At 37.1% G+C, this 25,062-nt stretch overlaps 1 protein-coding gene across 5 annotated transcripts in view; it reads left to right on the top strand.

Annotated features, from left to right (window-relative positions):
- The window catches only part of PPA2 (inorganic pyrophosphatase 2), a 141,510-nt gene that overhangs the window by 19,829 nt on the left and 96,619 nt on the right, over positions 1-25,062 (top strand). For 4 of the 5 annotated variants that reach the window (XR_010322039.1, XR_010322038.1, XM_003410473.4 and 1 more), the window contains exons 3-6: positions 3,145-3,189; positions 6,525-6,578; positions 7,955-8,074; positions 12,555-12,641. Coding sequence is in view for 3 of the 5 variants with exons in the window: in XM_003410473.4 (XP_003410521.3) it covers positions 3,145-3,189; positions 6,525-6,578; positions 7,955-8,074; positions 12,555-12,641 (306 nt within the window). In the remaining 2 variants the exon portion in view is untranslated. The remainder of the gene's footprint in view (positions 1-3,144; positions 3,190-6,524; positions 6,579-7,954; positions 8,075-12,554; positions 12,642-25,062) is intronic. The other variant, XM_010590484.3, reaches the window with a different exon arrangement.

Below are 25,062 nucleotides of genomic sequence, written 5' to 3' on the forward strand. Positions count from 1 at the left end.
AATAGACAGCAGTAGGTTTGGTTTGGTTTTATGAGTTGCTGTTGTTATTTGCAAGGAAACTGCTGATGGTATTTTGTTGACTTGTCCAAGATCACACAGCTAAGTGGCAGAGCCAGGTTTTGGACCTTTATTTCTGACCACAGAGCTCACGCTTTTTAACCACTCTATCAAACAGTTGCTAAAAAAATAATGCTGGGATAATGGTGGTGTTTGAATAGTTGTTCTTTTAGAGCCTAAAATCACTTGACAGTAGTGAGGCTGTAAAAGGTGCTAGTCAAATAGGAATGAGAGGCCTGCTGCTATAGGCAGAACTGAGAGGGGCCCAATATCGTTGGGACATATTGAGGGCTGTCCTGATTGTTGGCAAGATGGCATAATTGCTGGTGGTTGTTGTTAGCTGCCACAGAGTTGGCCCCTGACTCATGGCGACCCCGTGCACAGCGAAACAAAACACTGCCCAGTCCTGCACCATCCCCGTGACGAGTTGTGGATCAGACAGTTGTGATCTGTAGGGTTTTCATTAACTGAGTTTCAAAAGTAGACCACCAGGCCTTTCCTCGTACTTTGTCTGGAAGCTCCACTGAAACCTCCTAGCATCACAGCAATACCCAGACCTCCGCTGTCAGATATGTGGTGGCTGCGCATTATGTGTATTAGCCAGAAATCAAACCCAGGTCTCCCACATGGAAGGCAAGAATTCTACCACTGAACCACATGCCTCTGCCATAATTGGTAGCAGATGTTAAAGATCATCACTAAGTTGGAAGTTATTTCCTTAAAGTCCTTCTAGTGAATTGGTGAATTTCATGACCACAATTGTTAGGGAGGTACAGCTGTTAAATAAATGACCAGAACTATATTCCTGATCGAGATTGTATGGGGCTGGCTAATGGGGTTAGGTTTTCTAGAACTGTGGAGAGATCGGTGTAGGGGCAGAGGACAGTGAAGAAGTGAGGAAGCTGCTTTAGATGCTAGGGTTGTTTGACCTTCGTGTTGCTCACCTTAGAGGCTAAATATCATGCACCTCACTAAAGTTATGGGACATTGAAATAGGATTTGTGCTGTTCTCCAGCCCTTCAGAGTACTGTCAATAACAATGGCAATAGGGAGAATAATAGTGAAGATGTACCTAGTGCCCTGGTGGCACAGCGGTTGAGAACTTGGCTGCTTAACCAAAAGGTCAGCCATTCAAATCCACCAGCTGCTCCTTGGAAACTCTACTCTGTCCTATAGGGTCGCTGTGAGTTGGGGTTGACTCAACGGCAGTGGGTTTGGTTTGTTTTTTTTGTGTGTGGTGCTTAGCTAGGTACTGTGCTCACTGCTTGATGTGCATTATTTCACCTTCTGGGGGTTACTATTATTACCATTATTTTACTAATGAGATTGAGAACCTTGTCCATGATCACTAAGCCAGTCAGCTGTGAAGGTGGGATTTGAGCTTAGGTGCTCTAACTCCAGAACTAGTGCTCTTAACTGCTGTTGTGTAATGCCTCCAAGTTCATTGGTTTTAAGTGGTAAAATTCAGAACCAGGGGCCATATAATCTGGAGAGAGAAAGAAATCAGAGTACAAAAAGAATTCCATTATGTTATTATATGTGTCTCTGTGATTATGTGAGTGTGTGCATCTCTGTGTGTTTTTTGTTGTTGTTTTTTGGCCAGTGAACTATTGAACCTAAATATCTCATGCCTCCCAATACTTCTTTTCCCTCTTGGCCCAAAGTACATGCATTCACTTATTGATTTATTCATTTGATAAATAATTATTGCATGCATATTATGAGCCAGACACTATTCCAGTCACTAGGGTGCTGGGGTAATTAAGACACAGTTCTCACTCCATTGGAGGAGATAACCAATAAACAATCAGATAGTATTACTATCAGATAGTATTAAATGCTGTAAAAATAGAACAGGGTAATGTAAGTTAAAGAATGACTGGTGAGTTCTGCTTCATGTAGGAGTGTACCATGACAGAATCTGTGTACCTCATAATAATGATGTTAGTTGTTGCTGAATTGATTCTAACTCATGACGACCCACGTGTGCAGAGTAGAACTGTCCCATAGGGTTTTCAATGCTGTGACCTTTTAAAAGCAGATCACCAGGCCTGTTTCTTGAAGTGCCCCTGGGTGGGTTCAAACCGACAGCCTCTAGGTTAGTAGTCTAGAGCTTAAACCATTTTCGCCACTCAGGGTCTATAATAATAACGGTAATTTTTTTAGAAAGCTATATATTTGAGAATCATGTAGGAGGTAAGGGTGGAGGTGGTACAAAGAGTGGGCTTGAAACGTCAGTGGGCTAACATTCTTCCTAAGGACGTTAGGTTTGGGGAAGTATGAAATTTGGGGTTAGGCCAGGCAAAATTGAGGATAGGGCAGGGCAAAATATTAACAGGATATACCAGTGAATCCTGGTGATGTGGAGATGAGAGCCCACAGGGGTGGTATAAACAGGTTTTCTACATTCTCAGAGAGTAATGATTAGAACTGTTGCACCTTGTACTTTGGGTTGTGGTATTTTAGGAGCAGAAATAATATTTGAGGTGTGACTCAGAATAATCATGGTTCTGTTCCCTTTATTGTAGTTGTTTTGATGTGTAGAAGTTATGTATAACGTGTGAACTTTTGTGAATGGCATGATTTTTCTCCTCAAACCGCTGAGTAGTGTGTTTTAATTTAAAACCAGCGAAAGTGCTTGATAGAGGCGTTGTAATCACACCTGGGTAGAATTAAAAGGCATGAGGTGCAGCCGAGTACTTTCACGTCTTGTTAGTCACACTCCCTGGAGTTTCATTTCAGTAATGAAATGACTGTTTTAAGCGCAATTACTGGAAACTGCCAGTCTTCCCTTAAACTCTGAACAGAGACTTCGCTTGTTTTATATAAACTGGGAAAATATATTTGAAAGAGATTTAGCTTTTCTGATCGTTTATTTTATGAAACACTTTGATGATCCGTTCACAGGGGATGCTAGAATGCAGAGGGAAAAGACTAACTGGTCATTTGGTAGGCTCTGTTGAATCAGGTTTCTGGATAGCCTTGGCAGTTGGATGTCTGTACAATAGGCATATTTTATTGATATATAGTGCAGCTGTGTTCTTTCATGAAATATTACAATCATAAATATCATTTTTTCTTTTATAGGAAAATGGTATTCCTACAAAGAAAGCGCGAAATGATGAGTATGAGGTATATCTAAAGGTTTTTATTTTTGTGGATCACTTTTATACTGTCTGTTAAAGATCTTGACAGTAGTTTGCGTTTGTAAGGTGCTTCAAAATTTCTTCCCTGCAAGGCTTTCATGTGCATTCTGATTTTTTCTTCTTTTAGCATTTCTGTAAGGCAGCTCAGGCAGATATTACCATTTCATTCTGCAAGTGAAAAACCTGAGAGGATCAGGACATGAACCCAGATTTTAGTAGCAAGTTACTTTCCGTGGCAGATGGTCTAAGATAAATATACTTTATGAAAATTTGTCAGTTTATCTTTTATTTATTATAAGGAGGAAGATGGTTTGAGGCTGTTTTAGAATCCTGGGACAACAGTCTTTTGGGAGCAGAGGAGGAAAAAAATAGTTATACAACTGTATACTAAAATAAATACGTTCTAAATATATATAAACTGTATATATATGTATGCACACACACACATAAAAAAAATTTTTTTTTATATCAATACATATGTGACTATCAAACTTTGATAGTTCTTGACTTAGGACCAGCACATTTGATTGATGTCTGTCGTCCAGATCTTGTTATCAGTGCCCTTTTAGCCTGCTGAGGCTGCCAGCTCTTCCTGCCAACTACCTTCCTTCTTCCCCTTCCCGACCTTATTTCCATCCATTCTCTAGCCCGACTGAAACTTGTGAGTCCAGCCTTTGGATCTATTTGTAAGTACAGCTGTGGGGGCTGTTTAATTCTTAGAACTTTTGTCTGCCATACATTTTCTATTTTCTTAAACTGGTGTTTGTCAAAATGGCCCTCTAACAATCTGCACTGAAATCACTTAGCATGCTTGTTAAAAATTCAGATTCCTGGGCTCCATCCCAGATCTAAATCAGAATCTCTACATTTTTAACAAGTGCTACAGATATTAAGTCCTAAGAACACTGAAGTTTAAAAACCACTGCCATACATACCAGGTGAATAGACAGATGCTCAGGAGCTCAAAGCTTTATATGTTCCAGGGACTTTGTATGTTGGCCTGCGAACAGTTGTTTCAGTGCAAAAATGTATTCTGAGCCCAGCCAATTTAAAATTTAATTCTTAAATTAATTCTTAAAACTCAAAACTGCCTGATTTGAGCTTATTTGAAATTTTGAGAGGAAAGAAGTATGATTTCTTTTCCCCCAAGAATATCAAACTTACTGACTGCTTTTTCATATGTTAGTAGCTTTTCTTTTTGATTTTAAGGTGAAACAAAAATACGAGGGGAAAATAGAGACAAAAGGACTGAAGGAGGAAATAAATCCCCTGCCACATACATAACTTTATGATTTGATTTGTGTCTCCTTGTATCTTTTTGAGTTTCCAGTAAATTTCAGCACCCCATTGTTGGTTTATAATTAACACTAATCTTTGGAAAAATATACTAACATTAGCTTTAAAAAACTACAGGCCATGTTCATGTTAGTCAGAAGACAGGCTAGGAATAAGCTTAGTGATCAGGAGTGAATATGGGGGCAAAGGAATTTCTGGAGTGTTTTTTTTTTATGGTTTGCAGGCTTAAAAGTCAAACCTCATCTATTTTTCTTTTGGGCTAATTGAAGTCTCTGTGAGTGGTTTTGGTAGGTGTCATTGTGTGAAACGATTGCCACTAGCTTGGGCTTCTCTGTCACCTTCACCTCTAGGTATTCATCCCCATGCATTTGTTCTCTCATAGCCAGGTTTTCAGGGATGAATAAATTATGTGAACATCTGTCATTTACTTAGGTTTTTCTTTTTTAACGTCTACTTCAGGCGTATTTAAACAGGTGTAGAGGTGCCTCATGAAAGAGCATAGAAAATGAAACAGCCTCAGGATTGTGTATAAGATTGCTTAAGATAGGTGTGAGAGATAACGTTTAAGGAGCAATTGTTGAGAATTCATTCTCAGTTTTATTCATCTCATTGTGCCATTTGTAACCATAAACCTTATCTAGAAAAACTTAGGAAAAACCGTCATTGCTTTTGTGGCTATGTTTATATTTAATTGTGTACATGGTGTGGTTTGAATTAACAGCATTCCATGTTTTGCTAAGAAACCGTATCATTTATTAATTATTTAGTAACGCATTAAACCATGACTACATATTAAAATTGGTTGGAGGGCCTTAAAAAATAATCGCTGCCCTGACTCCAGCCCACACCAATTGAATTCGAATGTGTGGGAGGTGGGGTTCTAGGAATCTTTTTTTTTTTTAATTGGTTAAAGCTCCGTATGTGATTGTGATGTATGGCAGGATTAAGTATATTAAGCCACTGTTTATCAAATGATATGTAGTGAAGGAGTAGTTTTTTGGTTTATTTTTAATCTGTTGTTAACTGATACTTTAAAAATACAATAAAAATGAATTATTAGAGCAATGAAATTCGTGCTTCAATTTTTTATTGTTAGATTGAACACATGTAAAAATTCCTATGTAAAATTGCTATAAATGTTTCTAAGTGGACCAATGGCAATAAGCACATTGCTTTGCCGTGATAAGTTGTTAGTAACTAACATCAAAATGGCGTACGAGTCAGCTTTAACCTTTAAGACTTCCACTTTGTAAGACGGACTGTGGGAAATTATTTTTACACACCATTGGCCTAAAGTATCTCCTTTGTTTTTAGCACTCCACAAAGTTCAGAAATGATAAAATGAAGCATCAGTCCTTTTGTAACTTTATGGAACCTTAGATCAATAGATAAGCAAGCTAAGTTTAGAAAAGTGTCAGTCTCATTCTTTGTAATCTTTCTGTGTGTACCATCAAACTTCAACAACTGCCTGTGCTGATGTCCTTTATTTTACATTATAGTCAGAATAATAACTTGGATTTAAATATTGTCTTATAATTTTCAAAATATTTTACTTCATAATTTTCTGTATATTTTCATTTAAATTATGTAATTGATCTTCGTAATATAACCTGTGTGGTGAATAGGACAGAAATTATTATACTCATTTTATGGATTGGAAAAGTAAGACTGAGTACTTAAATGATGGATACAGTCTCTCACTCCTTTTTCAATTTTTTCTTAAAAAAAAAAAAAGCGAGTTTCCTGACTGTTCTAGTTCTGTCGCTACATTGCAAAGGTATTTCCAGAAGTGTATTAAGCTCTACTACTGTGAAATAGTGGTCACGTGACATGATGGCTTTAGTTCTGCTGTGTTTCAGACTTCTCCTCTAATATTTAGAGGAAATTTAAGACATATGCAAAAGCATGATGCAGATTATAACGATTTTTTTGTGTGAGAAAAAAACTAAAGCATTCTTATAAAGAAAATTAGTGGAAAAAAAAAAGGATAAGCATTCATATCTGTCTCTTTTTTCTTAACTGCAGAATTTGTTTAATATGGTTGTAGAAGTACCTCGGTGGACAAATGCTAAAATGGAGGTATGTGATTAGATATATCCTATTAATATCAAATGAGAATTATAACTTAATAATCACATAGAAAACTTTGTTTCAAGTTATTTTGATTTTGGAATGTTTGACAAACTTCTTTATAGTGAAAATTAATAATGGTCTTGTGAACTTACTTTGATTTTAATTTCAAAAAGAAAAACATTGATCACTGAGTATATAGAGTATATTTTTGCCTCTCTAGCTTATGGCACACATTCTTATTTAATTTTCCTTGACTCTTCTTTCTTCAAAAATTTTCGGTTTACTTAGTAGATTCTGAGATGTGTTTAGTTCATAGACACACTGAAACATATTAATTTGGGGCTAGTGGCAGTTTTAGTTTCTAAAGACTTCATTCTGCTTTGGATTTTACTTTGCCAGAAATGAAAGCAGTGTTTGGCCAAATCTTGATTTATGATCACTATCTAAAAGCTTTTGCTACTCCCCTGATAAGTTTTTTAAAAATCTTTTTCACTGTATTGTCAAAGCTTCACTAATTAAAACTTCCCTTTTTTTTTCCCCCCAAATTTTATTGTTCCATCTTATGTTAGGTAAGATTCCTTCTAAGTTCTGAGTGAAATTTAATTTGTGCAGTTTAGTTTGTTTAGCTATTTGAAGCCTTTCCCCTACCACTTTGGATGTAATGGTATTATTTCAAGTATTTGAACTTGTTATGTAGGTGTGTATTTTTCAGAATTTCTATTCAGAGAATTGTCAATAATTTCATCAGTTCATGATAGTATTTTTTGTTAATGTTTTAATAGGAAAAAGAAAAGATATTAGGTTCTTCTTTTGGTCTGGCTTCAAATATAATGTTTTGTCATTTTTCTACTATCCACATCAGTTGGGTATAGGATCTAAGATTCTATGAGATTCTGCCTCATTTTTTTTTTTTTCATTAAACATGGCTTCTGTTATTTTTGTTTGTTTGTTTGCTTTATAATGTGTATTTTTTTTTTCTCTTTGAATGGTAATGTATATGTGTTTGATAGCACACTAACTTTGAGATGAAATCACCTGGTGAGAGTCTTTGAGTTAACTTCATTATCCTAAGTATAAAGTTTAACGGTAAAAAACCTGAGGTTAGTAATGAAAAGCAATTGACTAATATTAACCTTCCTGCCATTTCAATCATTTTTTTATTTGTGTTAGAAATAACGGAATGCCACACAGGTTTGCTTAATAGACATTTTATATATTACTAATAAGAGCTGCTTTAGTTTATTTTAAAGTACTTTTGATCAGCAAGTTGGAATACGAGTATTTAGTCTGAAAATAGCAGATTTTAAAAACGCTACTTGGCTATAGGATTAATGATATCTCATTCTTCCCCTTCCTCCTTTTTCCCCCTATGATCTGCTTAGATTGCCACCAAGGAGCCATTGAATCCCATTAAACAAGATGTAAAAGGGGGCAAGCTGCGCTACGTGGCAAATATCTTCCCTCACAAGGGTTATATATGGAATTACGGTGCCCTCCCTCAGGTAACATTTTTGTTATAATGGTGAAACTTTTCTGTCTTCTGAGTAAATTGCCTTGTAAATCCTGTGAATGAGATGAATTTAAATCAGTTCTGAGGACAGTGTCGATTTGAGAGATTTGTAAACTTGAAATTTTTTAATGTAGAGTTTTGTTGTATCAATAAATTTTGTTCCAAACCATATATATGTACTATACTCAGGTTTTTGGAGTTAGGCATGTAGAACCCTCACATTTAGCATTTTGAACACATTTATTTATTTATTTATTAATCTTTTTTGGTCTTAACCTATGAAGTGTCAGAGAAAAGTGTTCAGAAAGGCTTTATCTGCAATCATTGCTTTGAATATAACAAGTTAGGCATTTATATAAAATTCATATATGATAGCAGGAATTTTATTTTTTAAACTTTTAACAGATGACTTTTTAAATTTTTTACTTTTTTTCAGAACTCATTGCAGATTGACTATGGCAACTTGTACTACTCACTGTCCTGAGTTTGTTATTTTTAAGTGGGAAACAATGAAAAAAAGGAAAGCAAGGGCTAAATAATGGTAAAGCAGCATTTCTGTCAGAGAATAGCACTTGCTTTGTTTCCCTTCCTACCCCATTTTAGTTTTCTGTCATGTTCCCTCACTTCTGGGAAGTGGTAGCTCCTTCCAGATCATTTGAGTGAGTAAACTTAGAGTATGCAGAACCAAAAGTCTAGGTGTTTGGGGCATAGAGAGCATCTGCCTTTGTGTTTAAAGGAACCATTAGTAGAGCTGTCTGTCTGAAGATTTTATTTTTGTATCTTTATGTTCTTTATTAATTTTAATGTTTTAAATGGGATTTAAGATTCTTTTGGGGAAATATCTCAAAAACGGGTTCTTTATCCACTTCTGAGAAAACAGCTGCCCATGTAAAATAAACATTCACAGGAAAAGAAAAGAGAAAACTGTTGTCTAAGGAGTCAGACTGTCTTTGATGCAGTTAGACCACCCACATGGATACATTCTTGGTTAAAACAGGCATCTCTAAACTCATGTGTTAAGATTGAGAATATCTGTTGAAACCATAAAAGCAGGTTTTCTGACTCCCCCAGGTGCCTAAATAGACATTCTCTTTGACCTAAGAGTAAAAGGGTGAAGGAGGTTCTGAAAGGCTTAGGGGATACTGTCTGTAGGACAGGAATGTACAGATGAGGAGAAGCCATTGAATTACAGAGAGACAGACAAAGCAGAGATAAGAAATACAGCAGACAGGTGTAAACTAAAGTTCATTTATTTATTTATTACATTAAACATTTATTAAGGATTTGTGTGTAGGCAGTATACCAGGTGTTAGCTGTATAAAGACAAATGAGATATAGATGTAAGATCCAAACAGCGTAATAAATGGCTAAGTGTGTGGGCTTTGAAGCCACATTGCCACTTACCAGCAGTGTGACCTTGGTCAAGTTACTTCGTCTTTCTGTGCCTCTTTCTTCACTTATAAAATAGGATAAGTGCCTACTGCATCTGGTACTACATCTGGTGTTGAGGTTAAATGAGTAATTGCACGTACACGCTTACAGTAATGCCTAACAGATAGTAATAATTTAGTATTATTTAATATTATTGTAACTGCTACTACAGTTATTATTATATGGCCGTTTCTCTGAAGGAATTTATAGTCTCCTGGGGTGAACAACATCTAAAGCAGTAGTTACAGTGTAATGATGGGTACTACTTGTATACTAATTCCATTGTTTTATTGTGAAAAAAACAAAAAAGCAAAACAATTGATAGGAAGGCAAGGAGGTGGGGAATGAAGGTAAAAACACAAAAGCTCCTGTAGTTTATCTGTTTAAAACCCTGCCATACTTTTGTGCTTCTCCTGATGTGTGTAAATTTTCAAGATGCTAAAGCATTATTCTGTTAGGTACACTAAGTAGTTGCTCTATTAATTGCAGCCATCTCTTAATTTGTTCCCCTACATTTACCATTATCTACCTGAATTTTATAGCCCATGAGCATCCAAAATTATCTTTTAAAAGCATAAATTGGCTAATGTTTTTCCATGTGAGAATCCTCTAATGGTTTCCTCTTGCTAAAAGAATAGAATATAAAATTCTTAACAAGGTTCTTCCACCTCGCATGACCTGGCCTCTGCTTACATCTCCAGCCTGTTCTGCCACATTCACCCTCCTTCGCTTCGATTCCTTCACAATTACTTCTTCAGAGTTTCTAACTTCCCTTATCCTTTCCTACCCCAGGCCTTCACAGTGCTGTTCATTCAATAAATATTTTTTGAGTACCTGATATATGCCAGGAACTGTTGGAAGTATTGGTGGTAAAGTAGTGATAAAACTGACACAAAATTCCTCTGCAACTTTTATTCTAGGCTGAGAGACAGACAATAAACAAAATAAAAAGTAAAACGGATTTTATGTCAAATGGTGGTAAGTGTGATAGAGAAAAATAAAGTAGGGAATGGAGCTAGTGTGTTCTGGGGTTGTTGCAGTTTAGGTAGGGTGGAGGCCTGGATGAGAGAAGGTGTTTTTGAGTAAAGACCTAAAGGAAATGAGGGAACAAATAGTGTGGGCTCCTAAGGGAACAATATTTCAACAAAGAACTGCAAGTATGTAATTTCTGAGGTGGAAGTAGGCCCAGTGTGTTTGAGTTAGAAAAAGGAGACCAGTGTGGCTAGAATGGAAGTGAGGGAGAAGAAATAGACCTGTTTTCTTTCTCTCTGCCCTTTGCAACCAGAGATCTTTTTAAACCCAACTGATCTTGTATTAATTGTGTGTGTGTGTATGTATTTTAGTCTTTAGGGAGAGAATACACTATAGATGGCACAGATGTTAATTATTTAGCAAACAAAAATAACTAACTCGAATGATGTTTTTAAAAAGTTTAAATTATGCCATTTGTTTATGGGAAGTGATATTTCTACCTAATATCTTTTTGCTTGATTGTTGATATTCAGACAGTCATTAAAAAAAAAATTTAAATTAAATTAAAATTTTTTTTAATTAAAAAAAAAAAAGCCAGCCCCTAGTCCCATTTACTTTTCTCGTCTCATCTCCAACTCCCCGTCTTCCTCTCTCTCCTCCCTCGCTCCCCTTCAGCCATACCAGCCTTCTCACTATTCCTGATACTCCAGGCACATCGCTGCCTTAGGCCTCCCATTCACTGTGACTTCTAGCCTGGAACACTCTTCCTTCCGCAGGTGTGCACATGGTTCACCCTCTTCACTTTTGCTTTTAAGTCACCTTTGTTGTTACGATGTCTGCCCTGAACACCCTTTAAGACATTTAACCCTACCTCCCCTACTCCCATTCTCCCTTCCATACTCTATTTTTTTCTACTTTTCCCACAATACCTATCATCTTCTAACATGTTGTGTAATTTAGTTATTTATTATGGTTTTTTTTGTGTGTGTGTGAGTTTCTTCCAGCTAGAAGGCAGACTCCATGAGGTCAGGACTTCTGTATGTTTTGTTTACAGATACAGTCTAACTGTCTAGCATAGGCCTGGTACAGATCAATAAATATTTGTGGGATTAATGAATTTATTTGTGTGTGTGTGTATGTGTGGCATTTGTTTCATAGGCGTGTGTGTGGGTCCATGATTTGTTTTGTAGTAGCAGGAAATTTGTTCAGGCCAGTTACCAGGCCTGACCATACTTGGAAGAACATGTAAGCAGTAGTCTCTCCACTTAAGCTTGCGAATCATCATTGTGCTTTCATTATTTCAGACAATGAGCTGTCTAGACTGTTAACCCTAATAACCTGTCTAGGCTGTTAACCCTACTAACTTCCCTTGCACTAGCAAAAATGCTTACCTTAAAGTTTGAGCGTGGCCTGGGTGAAAATCATATTTGCTTATCCCGAAAGTTCATTTTACCCAAATGTGGCTGGTTTTTCCAGTGTTTTATTTCTGTGAGTGAATATTTAGAAGAACCCATTTGGATAATGTTAAAGAACTCGAATAACTTTAAATTCAAAATCTTTTTCAGTCTTAATGTAATATTGATGTGTTTGTTATTTTGAATTTCATTATACATTTGATTCATCAGCCCTGAATATCGTAAAGTACTATTCATTAGCTTTATTACCTGGAACAGGTGACTTAGTCTCTCTAGGCCTACATGTTCATCTGTACAGTGGGGTTCATAGATGATGGAAACATCCAAAGAGAGACTTTAAATGTGAACATGAACTTAGACACTCAGTAAATTTGGAAAATGTCTGGAAATGTTTGGATTATGTCTGGAAATACCACCTGCCTTCAGATGTGATTATACAGATAAATGAGAGACAGAAGAGAGGAAATACTATAAAAATCTGATTTAATTATTGTGATGTTTAAAGGTGTACTAGCATGTTGGCCTTGCTTATATGATTTCTGAGGAGAATTTTTTTTTGAATTATGGCTATCTGTAAAACTTCATGGTTCTTTGGAAAGATTAAGATAAATTATATGAGTACTAACCTATATTTTGGTTTTTTATTTTGTTTAGACTTGGGAAGATCCTCATCAAAAAGATAAGAGCACAGACTGCTGTGGAGATAATGATCCTATTGATGTTTGTGAAATAGGCTCAAAGGTTTGTTTTATTTACTGTGCTAATTCTTACATGTGTTCCTGTTTATTCATGTCATAAATTTTTAGTTCTCTTCTGAAGGCACCAGTTCTTTAACTCTTCAAAATTCTAGCCCATTGATCCCTCTGATATCAGTCCCTTCTTGTATCTTTACTTCCTTCTCTTAAACCAGGGGTTGGCAAACTACAGTACATGGGCCACATCCAGCCCACCACTTTTGTAAGTAAGGTTTTATTGAAACAAACCTATGCCCATTAAGTTACATATTGTCTATAGCTGCTTTTGTGCCACAATAGCAGAGCTGAGTAGTCATAGTAGAGACCTTAGGGTCCACAAAGCCTAGAATATTTACTATCTGACCCTTTGTAGAAAAAGTTTGTAGACTTCTGCCTTCAATTCTTTTGTCCATTATCCAGGCAGAAACTTCAGTAGTGAAGAAATCCAGTTATCAGTCTTTTTGGTACTTCCATCCAGGCTGCACTGGGGAAAAACAAACTCCACTGTCTCTTAGGCTCATGCTACCCATCAGTTCTTCTGTGTGTCCTTAGTCAATTCTTTCTCCTGTTTTCTATTGCTGATGTTTCTTGTTCTCTGCACACATTCAACTCTTGGTACTGTCTTCATGTCCTCAGCAGAAAATCTTGTCCTCAGCAGAGTCTGTTGTACAGGAGTCACTATGAGTCAGAACCGACTTGATGGCACATAATAACAACAATAGAAACCAGCAAAGACTTCTCTCACCTTTCTTTCTCAGACTGTACCTGCAAATATTGTTTCTTCCCTTTGTTCTGTTACTACGAGTTGTCTTTCTTACCTAAGACCAGGGTTTTCTGTACTCTAGATTGTGTCCCCTCCTGCCTCTTGAGTGACGATATTTTCTTGTCACCTCTCTTTCCTGTATTTACCACTTTACTTTCTTTACCGGCTTCCTCCCATATGCCTCTTCTCTTCTTCCTCTTCACATGAAGACTTATAAAAAGAGTTTTCAACACTCATCTGTACTTCCTACTTCCCACTTAATCTTCTTACTTTGGTAAAGTAGAGAGTCAGCAAAAATGAGGAAGGCCTCAAGGAAATGGATTGACATGGTGGCTGCAACAATGGACTCAAACATAACAACGATTGTGAAATGGGACAGGACCAGGCAGTGTTCAATTCTGTTGTGCACAGGGTCGCTATGAGCTGGAACTGACTTGATGTCACCTGACAACAACAACTTAATCTTCAACCCATTTCAAAATTGTTTCCATCCTCATTATTTCAATGAAAGTGCTCTCATTGAGGTTAGTGGCATCTTTCTTTTAGCCAAATCCAATAGGCTGGTTTCTAGGCTTTGTCTAACTTGAATATACCTTAGCATTCTAAACTTTTAACCCCATCTTCTTTCTTGAAACGATCTGTTTGCTTGACTTTCATTATATTGTGATACCGTGGATTTTCTCTTATCATTCTGGTTCCTTCTCCTTGATTTCTTTTGCCAACTCCTTTTCTACTGCCTACTCATTAAGTATTGATTAACTTGAATGTTGTACCTTGCCCCTCTTCTATTCCCTCCATATAGGGACTCCCTTGGTGATCCAATCTCAAGAAATCATGGTTTTGTTCCCAAATTGATACCTCCTGCTCAGACCCATACAATCAACTGCCTAGATCTACACTTGGATGCCACCCAGGCATTTCAAACTCAGGATGTCCAAAACTGAGTTCATTATTTACTCCTCTCTAAATATTTTTAGCTTTAGTGAATGACATCTCTCCTCTTCCCTGGATTCTTAAGCCAGAAATGCAGGCGTCATCCTTGATTCTTCTTTGCTTTTCCTCATCCATTAATCATAAAGTATTCGTTGTATGTCCTAAATAGCCTTTAAATCTGCCTACTACTTTCCATTCTCACTGTTGCTAGCCTAGTCTGGTGCACTGTTATTTCTCACTAGAATTATTACTGCAACTAACCGGTTTCCTTACTGAATATTATTTTCCCTGCCATCACTTATTGCAAACCCTTTTCCTGCTTTACTCTTTCAGGACCTGGTTCCTACCACTTTTTCTGACTTCTTTTCTCCACAGAACCTCCCAGCGCTGCTCTTTCAGTTCCTGTAGTGCATCTTGCTCTTGTCTAGACCTTTGCACAAACTATCCCCTCTGTGTGGGATGGATTTTTCTTCCGCCTTCTCTTTACTTTACTTCTCTCATTTCACTTCCCCTTCCTCATCCATCAGATCTTAGCTAAGTGTGGGATGGACTTTTTTTCCCCGCCTTCTCTTTACTTCTCTCATTTCACTTCCCCTTCCTCATCCTTCAGATCTTAGCTAAGTGTGAGATGGACTTTTCTTCCGCCTTCTCTTTACTTTACTTCTCTCATTTCACTTCCCCTTCCTCATCCTTCAGATCTTAGCTAAAATATCACTTTCTTTGGAAAGCTTTCTTTGAGCCTCTGTAGACCAAAATAATTGCTCCATAGTATTAACTGTGCTTTGTTGTTTGTTGTCTTCTCTATGAGATGACAGTTAGCTCTGTGAGGGTAAGACTCGACTTACCACTGTAACTGTTGATAGTGCTTAACACATTCTAAAACACACACAAAAAAAATTGCTGTTGAATTTTGATTCTTGGCAACCTTGTGTGTTATAGAACAGAGCTGAGCTCCATAGAGTTTTCTTGACTGTAATCTCTATGGAAGCAGATCAGCAGGCCTTCCTTCTGCGGTGCCATTGGGTGGGTTTGAACCACCAATCTTTAGGTTAGTAGTTGAGCGCAAACCATTTGCGTCACCCATGGACCTTGCCTGACACGTAGCATATTCTTACTTTAAGAAATACCAAATTCAATTATTTAGTCATATTCTTCTCGTTTAGATTAAGTCAGTTATCCCTGGAAGCTCATATTAGTTCTTACCTACTTCTAGAATATTATTTAGTAAATAGTTGCTGCTTACTGTTTATCAAGTTGTTTATTTACCATATTGTTTTGTGGCTCTACTCTCTTTTTCTTCTTCTTTCTCATTCTCTCTCCTTATTTTTCCTCCTTTTCTTCTTTATCCAGCTCTGTGTCTTTTACTTTCTTCCTTTTGCTTTTTTCCCCCGTTCTTCCTCTTCCTTCACCTTTTCTTTTCCTTTCTACTCTCCTTCTCCCCATGATTCCTCCTCTCCTCTTTCCCTTATTTCTCCCTCCTCCTTACTCCTTTTCTGCAGGTGGGAGATCTCCATTCAAACTTATATTTCTAGTTTTTGTGTGCAGATAAGGGTTAGATTATTTTTGTATATGTGTGTGAGATTCTATAATTCCTGTCTCTTGAGAAATATGGCCAAATTGTTAACTTTTTTCCAAATTTAAGCTGTAGCTTAGAAATTTAGTTTTAGACATTTTCTCCCCAGAGGGTACTAAAGTTGTATTTAAAATGAATGGATCAGAAGGAAAGAAGCATATGAATATTTTAATGCGTACCTCCTTTTTTAGGCATTATGCTAGGTATCTTAAGTAGGTACTTCCCATGTCCTATTTCATGATAAATAAGGGTTACTAAATTAAATAACATTACACTGATGGAAAGATTATATATTAGAAAAGTTTTATTCTGAGGAGGTAATCCCTGGGTCTATTCAGTTCATATTTAGTTCAAGTTATTAAGTTAAACCGTCATGCAAGTATTAGGTGTGAATGAAAATACCAAATGGAAGCATCTTATTTTCAACCATGTAAAAATTTGTCAGTAAGCATGTAATTAATGAAATTGGTAAGAGAAAGAACTCATAGGAGAATGTATATACCTGATAAATTGATATGACCTAATAACAGTACTTTGTTACTGACAAAACAAATAAATCACCCTAAGAAAACTTAATATATGGATTTTTAAATAAACCTTCTAAAGTCTTTAAGTATGCAGAATAAAATTAAAGGCATTAAATATGTAAGTGATTTTTAATATGGTTGTTACTGTTCTTGTTAGGTGCCGTCGAGTTGGTTCCGACTCAGAGCAACCCTATGAACAACAGAACAAAACACTGCCCGGTCCTGAGCCATCCTTATAATCGTTGTTATGCTTGAGCTCATTGTTGCAGCCACTGTGTCAATCCACCTTGTTGAGGGTCTTCCTCTTTTCCGCTGACCCTGTATTCTCCCAAGCATGATGTCCTTCTCCAGGAACTCATCCCTCCTGACAACATGTCCAAACTGTGTAAGACACAGTCTCACCATCCTTGCCTCTAAGGAGCATTCTGGCCGCACTTCTTCCAAGGCAGATTTGTTCATTCTTTTGGCAATCCATGGTATATTCAATATTCTTCGAGAACACCACAATTCAAAGGCGTCACTCTTCTTCGGTCTTCCTTATTCATTTTCCAGCTTTCACATGCATCTGATGCAATTGAAAATACCATGGCTTGGGTGAGGCGCACCTTAGTCTTCAGGGTGACATCTTTGCTCTTCAACACTTTGAAGAGGTCCTTTGCAGCAGATTTACCCAATGCAATGCGTCTTTTGATTTCTTGACTGCTGTTTCCATGGCTGTGGATTGTGGATCCAAGTAAAAATGAAATCCTTGACAACTTCAGTCTTTTCTCTGTTTATCATGATGTTGCTCGTTGGTCCAGTTGAGAGGATTTTTGTTTTCTTTATGTTGAGGTGTAATCCATATTGAAGGCTGTGGTCTTTAATCTTCATTAGTAAGTGCTTCAAGTCCTTTTCACTTTCCGCAAGCAAGGTTGCGTCATCTGCATAATGCAGATTGTTAATGAGTCTTCCTCTAATCCTGATGCCCCGTTTTTCTTCATTAGTCCAGCTTCTCGTATTATTTGCTCAGCATACAGATTAAATAGGTATGGTGAAAGAATACAACCCTGATGCACACCTTTCCTGACTTTAAACCAATCCGTATCCCCTTGTTCTGTCTGAACAGCTGCCTCTTGATCTATGTAAAGGTTCCTCATGAGCACAATTAAGTGTTCTGGAATTCCCATTCTTTGCAATGTTACACATAGTTTGTTACAGTCCACACAGTCGAATGCCTTTGCATAGTCAGTAAAACACAGGTAAACATCCTTTTGGTATTCTCTGCTTTCAGCCAGGATCCATCTGACATCAGCAATGATATCTCTGGTTCCACGTCCTCTTCTGAAATCGGCCTGAATTTCTGGCAGTTCCCTGTCGATATACTGCTGCAGCCGTTTTTGAATGATCTTCAGCAAAATTTTGCTTGCATGTGATATTAATGATATTGTTCAGCTGAAACTGAAGAAAATCAGAACAAGTCCACAAGAGGAAAATATGACCTTGAGTATATTCCACCTGAATTTAGAGACCATCTCAAGAACAGACGCATTGAACACTAGTGACCGAAGACCAGATGACTTGTGGAATGACATCATACATGAAGACAGCAAGAGGTCACTGAAAAGACAGGAAAGAAAGAAAAGACCAAGATGGATGTCAGAGGAGACTCTGAAACTTGCTCTTGAGCATCGAGCAGCTAAAGCAAAAGGAAGAATTGATGAAGTAAAAGAACTGAACAGAAGATTTCAAAGGGTGTCTCAAGAAGACAAAGTATTATAATGACATGTGCAAAGAGCTGGAGATGGAAAACCAAAAGCCAGGAACACGCTTGGCGTTTCTCAAGCTGAAAAAACTGAAGAAAAATTCAGTCCTCAAGTTGCAATAGTGAAGGATTCCATGAGGAAAATATTAAATGACACAGGAAGCATCAAAAGAAGATGGAGGGAATACACAGAGTCATTATACCAAAAGGAATTAGTTGATATTTAACCATTTCAAGAGGTGGCATATAATCAGGAACCGATGGTACTGAAGGAAGAAGTCCAACCTGCTCTGTAGGCATTGGTGAAAAACAAGGCTCCAGGAATTGGTGGAATATCAATTGAGTTGTTTCAACAAACAGGTGCATTACTGGAGGTGCTCACTTGTCTATTTCAAGAAACATGGAAGACAGCTTCCTGGCCAATGACTAGAAGAGATCCATATTTATGCCTATTCCCAAGAAAAGTGATCCAACTGAATGTGGAAATTATAGAACAATATCATTAATATCACACACAAGCAAAATTTTAATATGGTATGTATAATCAAATAATAATCTTGAAAGCATTTTTGTCTTTCTTTTACATGGAAAGGTTGGTGCATAGTAGGTGCTTATTGTCTAATTACTGACAAATATATTGATTGTTATTTTGTGCATAAATATAAATGAACAGATGAGTATACTTCTGGCTTAATGTAGACCATAATATCATGAGGTATAGGAAAAATTCTTGTGGATCAAGAGTAAGAAAGACATCCTAGGATGATGGAATTATTAGAAGTTATATGAGAGAAAAAATGGATTTCTAGGCACTACAGTTGTCAGTAAGTAAAATATTGCTAGTTTATTCTAGAACTCAGCATTTTTTAGATCTGACTGCTGTTTAAACCTGCTTTGTTGTTAAGTGCTGTCAATTCGACTCCAGCTCACGGTAACCTTATGTAAAACGTTATCTGGTCCTAATAAAAGGTTGTTTTTTTTCTTACCGTGCGACAGATTTCTAATTTTTGCCTGCTTCTGTTTTATCTTTGACCCAAATTCCTTCTTTTTTGGTTGTTTTTTTTTCCAGTATTTTTTATCATACAAGAAAATTTTAATGATTAATGGAAATTAACTCAAAGAGAAACTTTACAATCTTGCTGTCCCAGTAAATCATATTGTTTTTATCTTATGTTTCCTTCCTCTTTGGATAAATATATAAACATTTTAATTTTGTTGGTCATTTTTTCCAGTTTATTTTGTACTGTTGAATTGATATGGTTAAAATTTTTTCTGAATATAGGTTTTCCTCTTTAATTTCTTTTGGATGAGGTAGGCAGCATTTCTAAAATTGCCTCCCAAAGATGTCCCCCCTAATCTCTGGCGTCTATGAATATAATGAAATATCACTCCCTTGATTATGTTATGTTATATGGTACAGTTTATAGTAGCAAGATTGTCCCAGATTATCTGTGTAGGCCCTGTATAAGCACATGAGTTCTGAAAAGCAAAGAGCTTTGTCTGCCAAGCGGCAGAAGAGGAAATCAGAGATTCAGAGTTTGAGAGGTCTGGCACACCATTGCTGATTTGAAGATGTGACAGGTTTGAAGATGTGTATGAAATTTGAAGATGGAGGAAGAGGACGGCATGTGAGAAAGAACGTGGCTAGCTTCTAGTTGCAGAGAACAGTCCTTGGTTGATATCTAGCAAGGAAACAAGAATCTCAGTCCTACAACGGCAAACAACTGAATTTGGACAACAAACTGAAATGAGCTTTGATGTGTATTCTTCCCTATGGCCTTCAGTTAAGAGCCCAGCCTGGCCAGCACCTTGATTTTTGCCTTGTAAACCCTTAGCAATGCATTTAGCCATGCCATGTCTGGACTCGACCCACAGAACTGTAAAATATAAACTTGTGTTGTTTGAAGTTTTAAGTTTGTGGTGATTTGTTACACTACAATAGGAAACTAATATATGGGATAACAAAAAACAACAAACCCGTTGCCTTCGAGTCGATTCTAACTCATAGTGACCCTATAGGACAGAGTAGAACTGGGCCATAGGGTTTCTGAGGAGTGGCTGGTGGATTTGAACTGCTGACCTTTTGGTTAACAGCCAAGCACTTACTCACTGCACCACCAGGGCTCCAGTATATAGGATAAGAGTTATTAAACAGTTCTGCTTTCATGGTTTTCCTATGTTGATTGGGTCCAGTTGAAGTTTTGCCCTTTCTTCAAGTTTTAGATCAAGATAGAACTATTGTTGTAGTCCACTGTTATATTCTGCTCACACCAAGCTTCTGGGAATTACCAGTTGATAAGTGTGAGCTGGTAAGTACATATAGAGCCCAGAGAGAAAAAAAATAACACCTGTAGAAGACCTCTTACGTTCTAGTTAATGTATCTGTTATCTCCTTTGCTCCTTTCTTTAGCCCTATGAGGAATATGTGATATCACCTCCATTTTACCAAGACCTAAAACACTGGATGGAGTAATTTGCCTAAGGTAACATGTAGGGATGGTGGAGGAAGAAATTAACCCCACATATTTGTGACTTAAAAATCTTGTCTTTTGAAATTTTTCTACAATAATCAAAAACATCAGCAATAACCCTAGTTATTCTAAGATTCTGCCTAAAATCTTTGAGGTGTATCTATTTTCTTGTTTGAGAGTCTCAACTCGGTTTTTCAAACATGCTGAACTATGCGATTCACAAAGAATTGGTAACAGAATCTGTTAATGTACGTTACCTCGGAAGGATAGAGTAACAGTTTTATAATGAAAGTGGGAAAATAGGTTTCATTTTCTAGCCAGAGTGTTTATTCCTTTAGCTAATGAGTCCTGAAATAATATTTACCAGATATAAAATAAATACTTAAATACCATCTAAAGAATAAGCCTTTGTTCGGGTACGTGTATGAGAACAGTGCTAAAATCATCCTCAAGGAACAGTGTGGTAGAAAGTCCCTTTTATTGTTCATAGGAAAAGGGAAAAGAGCAGGGTCATGGAAATTGATAATAGATTTAGGACATCCCCAAATATAGAAATTTTTAATGTTGTAAGTTTCTTGAGAATTTGTATTATTTGCTTGGTGTCTAACAAGACTAAACATAACATCTTGCATAAGTTTGTTGAATTTATTTAGATTGATTTGAATTGTGGAAGTTTTTATAAGAATTTTGCCATTTGTTCCTAAGTCTCTTTTCCCTAGCTTTTGGTTTGACTGAGAGTTTCCTTTTTGTTTTTTAAGTGTTGTGTAGCAAGGCAGTGGTCTAACTGAGATAGCTATCCCTTTCTGTTGTTAGGCAGTCAAAGAGTGTGTGTTATTCTGCTGATGAAACTTGACAATCACTTGGACATGCTCCTAATGGCCATAGAACCCGTAAAAATCCCATGTATAAAATTTCAAAATAAATTTTGTGAATAAAAACAAATTACACAATTTTAAAATGTACTTTTTAAAAATAATTTATGATTCCCAGGAATCCTGCAACCACATTCTACTTCAAGGCTCCTCAAACCCAGCAAGCACTGTTTACATTTGGGGCTGGATAGTTCTTTGTTTTAAGGGGCTGTCCTGTGATGTATTCCTGGCTTCTTTCCACTTGATGCCAGTAACATGTCCCAGTTATGACAACCAAATATGTGTCTAGACATCATCAGATGTCCTCTGGTGAGCAAAATTGCCACTGGCTGAGAACTACTGATCTAGTACATCACTAACAAAACCAGTGAAGCCAGCCCTTCGTTGGTGACTATGTGGTAATTCTTTTAATTTGAACATTTTAGCTTTATGAAGGAACTTAAAGGTCTTTTGGCCCAATGCTATCATGCCCTCCTGAAGCCTTCTGTTTTCAAGGCTGCCTCTACTTCCTATAATTGCTGCTCATATGACAATTTCTAGCTCCTTTCCATCTTGGTTTCCTTTCTCCAGATCTTCTCTGCTAATGCCCTCTTGAGAATGGAGTACCTCTTCTAACCACTCTTCTCTAAATATGATCCAGCCTGTATGAGTTAGCTATTTGCATAAGCAGTTGTAAAATCTGTTTGAAGTACTGTAGTTTCGATATATTATACATTCGTAGCTACAAATATCACCCATATCTCTATAATTATTTGTCAAATCTTCCCTTTGGATTTGGGAATCTAGAATTTAAGAGAACAAAGTCTAAACTTAAGGACAAGTACCCAGAACTACTTTGTGATTGCAGCTGGTGAGAAACACGACAGAGTGGGAGGAGAGAAGGGAAGGGCAGTATTTCAGACAATTGGGTCACAACTGTAAGGGGAAATTCTTTATTCATAATGTCACTTACTGCAAACAGTGTTGCTGTTATATTTCTCTCACAGATGTGGCTTTAACAATTAACCCCTCAGGCATGTTGAAAAGAGCCGCTGAGCTGATCAAACAGTGGTTTCCGTGAGTTGGTGCCAAAAAATCAGTTGAGAGGGGTCCATCTCCCATTCCCCCTCTACAGAACCAACAGCACCCTGTACCTTCAGGAATCTTTCTGTAGATTCTAACAGGAATCTATATAATGTTGGAGTAGAAGAAGTTCAATTGTTTACTTGTAATTAACAGACATAGGGAAGAGAGACTTTTTTTCTGTTAAAAAAAAATGCTAAGAAATCCATTTTTTTTTTTTAAGGATGTTTAAAAAGCAGTAGTTACATGTCCTTTTATAAAACTAGATCAGTATAGAAAAGAACATGAAATGTCACTTAGAAATCTGATTCCTTGCTTCTGACCTGTCAGGATATATTTCTTAAAGGTAAACTTTTTCTTTTTCCCCGTAATGTTTACCCAGAATTGTAAGAGGGAAAGTAATTTATGATTTTCTCTAGGAGCCCAAATCTTAATATTAATTCTTCCTGAAAAAGTAAGTAACTAGTATATAAACCATTCTGCTAGGTACTTTGTATAGATTATGTCATTTATTCCTCACTGCCACCCTATGAAACATATTTTTATTGACACAGTTTTACATAAAATTATATTCCAAATAAGTTAAATAATTTACCCAAGCTCACATAGCTAGTAATTGGCAGAGCAGGGATCGAAACTCATGTAGTCAATTCTAGAGTCTGTGCTTTTAGCCCCTATACTATTTGACAAATATATCCATCTTAGCCATATCCTTTGGAGTCCCTGGGTGGCACAAATGGTTAAGTGCTGGACTACTGGCCAAAGGGCTGTCAGTTCAAACCCACCTACAGGCACTTCGGAAGCCAGGCCTGGTGATCTACTAGAAAACCCTTGGAGTAGTTCTACTGTGCACCACATGGAGTTGCCATGAGTCGAAATAGACTCAATGGCAACTAACAACTACAACATCCACATCCTTTAAAATTTGCAGGTCTTAGCTATATTATTTCAATCTTTATTATTCGAGATGAAAGAAGTGTACATTTATTAAGGTACACCAAACCAAACCCATTGCCACTGAGTCAATTCCAACTCATGGCAACTCTATAGGACAGAGTAGAACTGCGCCACAGGTTTCCAAGGCTATAAATCGTTATAGAAACAGACTGCTGCATCTTTCTCCCCAGAGCAGCCGGTGGGTTTGAACTACCAACCTTTTGGTTAGCAGCTGAGCACGTGACTACTGTGCCACCAGGGCTCCTTTTTTTTTAAGGTAGATTTGATTAAATTGGAAAGTTTTATTTAAATCAGGTGCATTTCAATGACTTTTTCTGCAAAAAGTTTGAGTCTTTTGCTTAAGTTTAACTATGGGATAGATGTTTATATTTTCCTTAATTGACATATTTTCAAGAAGCTATTCGAGGAAAAAAAATCATGATTTGCTTTCTCCATTTATTAAAACAAATGGAAGCATGTATTGAAAAAAGTGAACTATTCACTTAGTGAATGATATCTGAGGGTTTGTGCGTGGATAGTGGTGGAGGGTAAGGAAAGGGGCATATTATGGTTCATTTTTTTTTCTTTTTTTATTTATTATGGTACTTTAGATGAAAGTTTACAGAACAAACTAGCTTTTCATTGAACAGTATACATATTGTTTTATGACATTGTTTACCAACCCCACGACATGTCAACACTCTCCCTTCTCGACCTTGGGTTCACTATTACCAGCTTTCCTGTCCCCTCCTGCGTTTTAGTCCTTGACCCTGGGCTGTTGTGCCCCTTAAGTTTTATGCGTCTGTATAGTTTTTGGCCGAAGGGTGAACCTCAGGAATGACGTCATAACTGAGCTACAAGGATATTCAGGGGCCATACTTTCGGGGTTTCTTCAGTCTCTGACAGGCCAGTTAAGTCTGATCTTTTTTTGTGAGTTAGAATTTTGTTCTACATTTTTCACCAGCTCTGTCTGGCACCCGATTGTGATCCCTGGCAGAGCAGCCAGTGGTAGTAGCCAGGTACCGTTTAGTTGTATTGGACTCAGTCTGGTGGCGGCTATGGTACTTATGTTCCATTAGTCCCTTGGACAAATCTTTCCCTTGTGTCTTTAGTTTTCTTCATTCTTCCTTACTCCCAAAGGAGTGAGACCAGTGGAGTATCTCAGATGGCCACTCACAAGCTTTTAAAACCTCAGACGCTACTCACCAAAGTAGAATGTAGAACATTTTCTTTATAAACTATTTTATGCCAATTGAGCTAGATGTTCCCTGAGACCATTGTCCCCATTGCCCTCAGCCCAGTAATTTGGTCCCTCAGAAAGCTTGAATGTGTCTATGGAGTTTCCATGACCTTGCCATGGACAAGTTGTGCTGGCTTCCTTAGTATTGGGTATTGTCTTAACCCTTCACCAAAGTTATCTATTATGTATTTAATGTAATTCCGTCTCCACCCCTCCCCTCCCTTGTAACTGTCAAAGATTGTTTCTTTTTGTGTGTAAACCTTTTCATGAGTTTTTATACTAATGGTCTCATGCAATATTTATCTTTTCA

The sequence above is a fragment of the Loxodonta africana genome, chromosome 5 (assembly GCF_030014295.1).
Source record: "Loxodonta africana isolate mLoxAfr1 chromosome 5, mLoxAfr1.hap2, whole genome shotgun sequence".
NCBI lineage: Eukaryota > Metazoa > Chordata > Mammalia > Proboscidea > Elephantidae > Loxodonta > Loxodonta africana.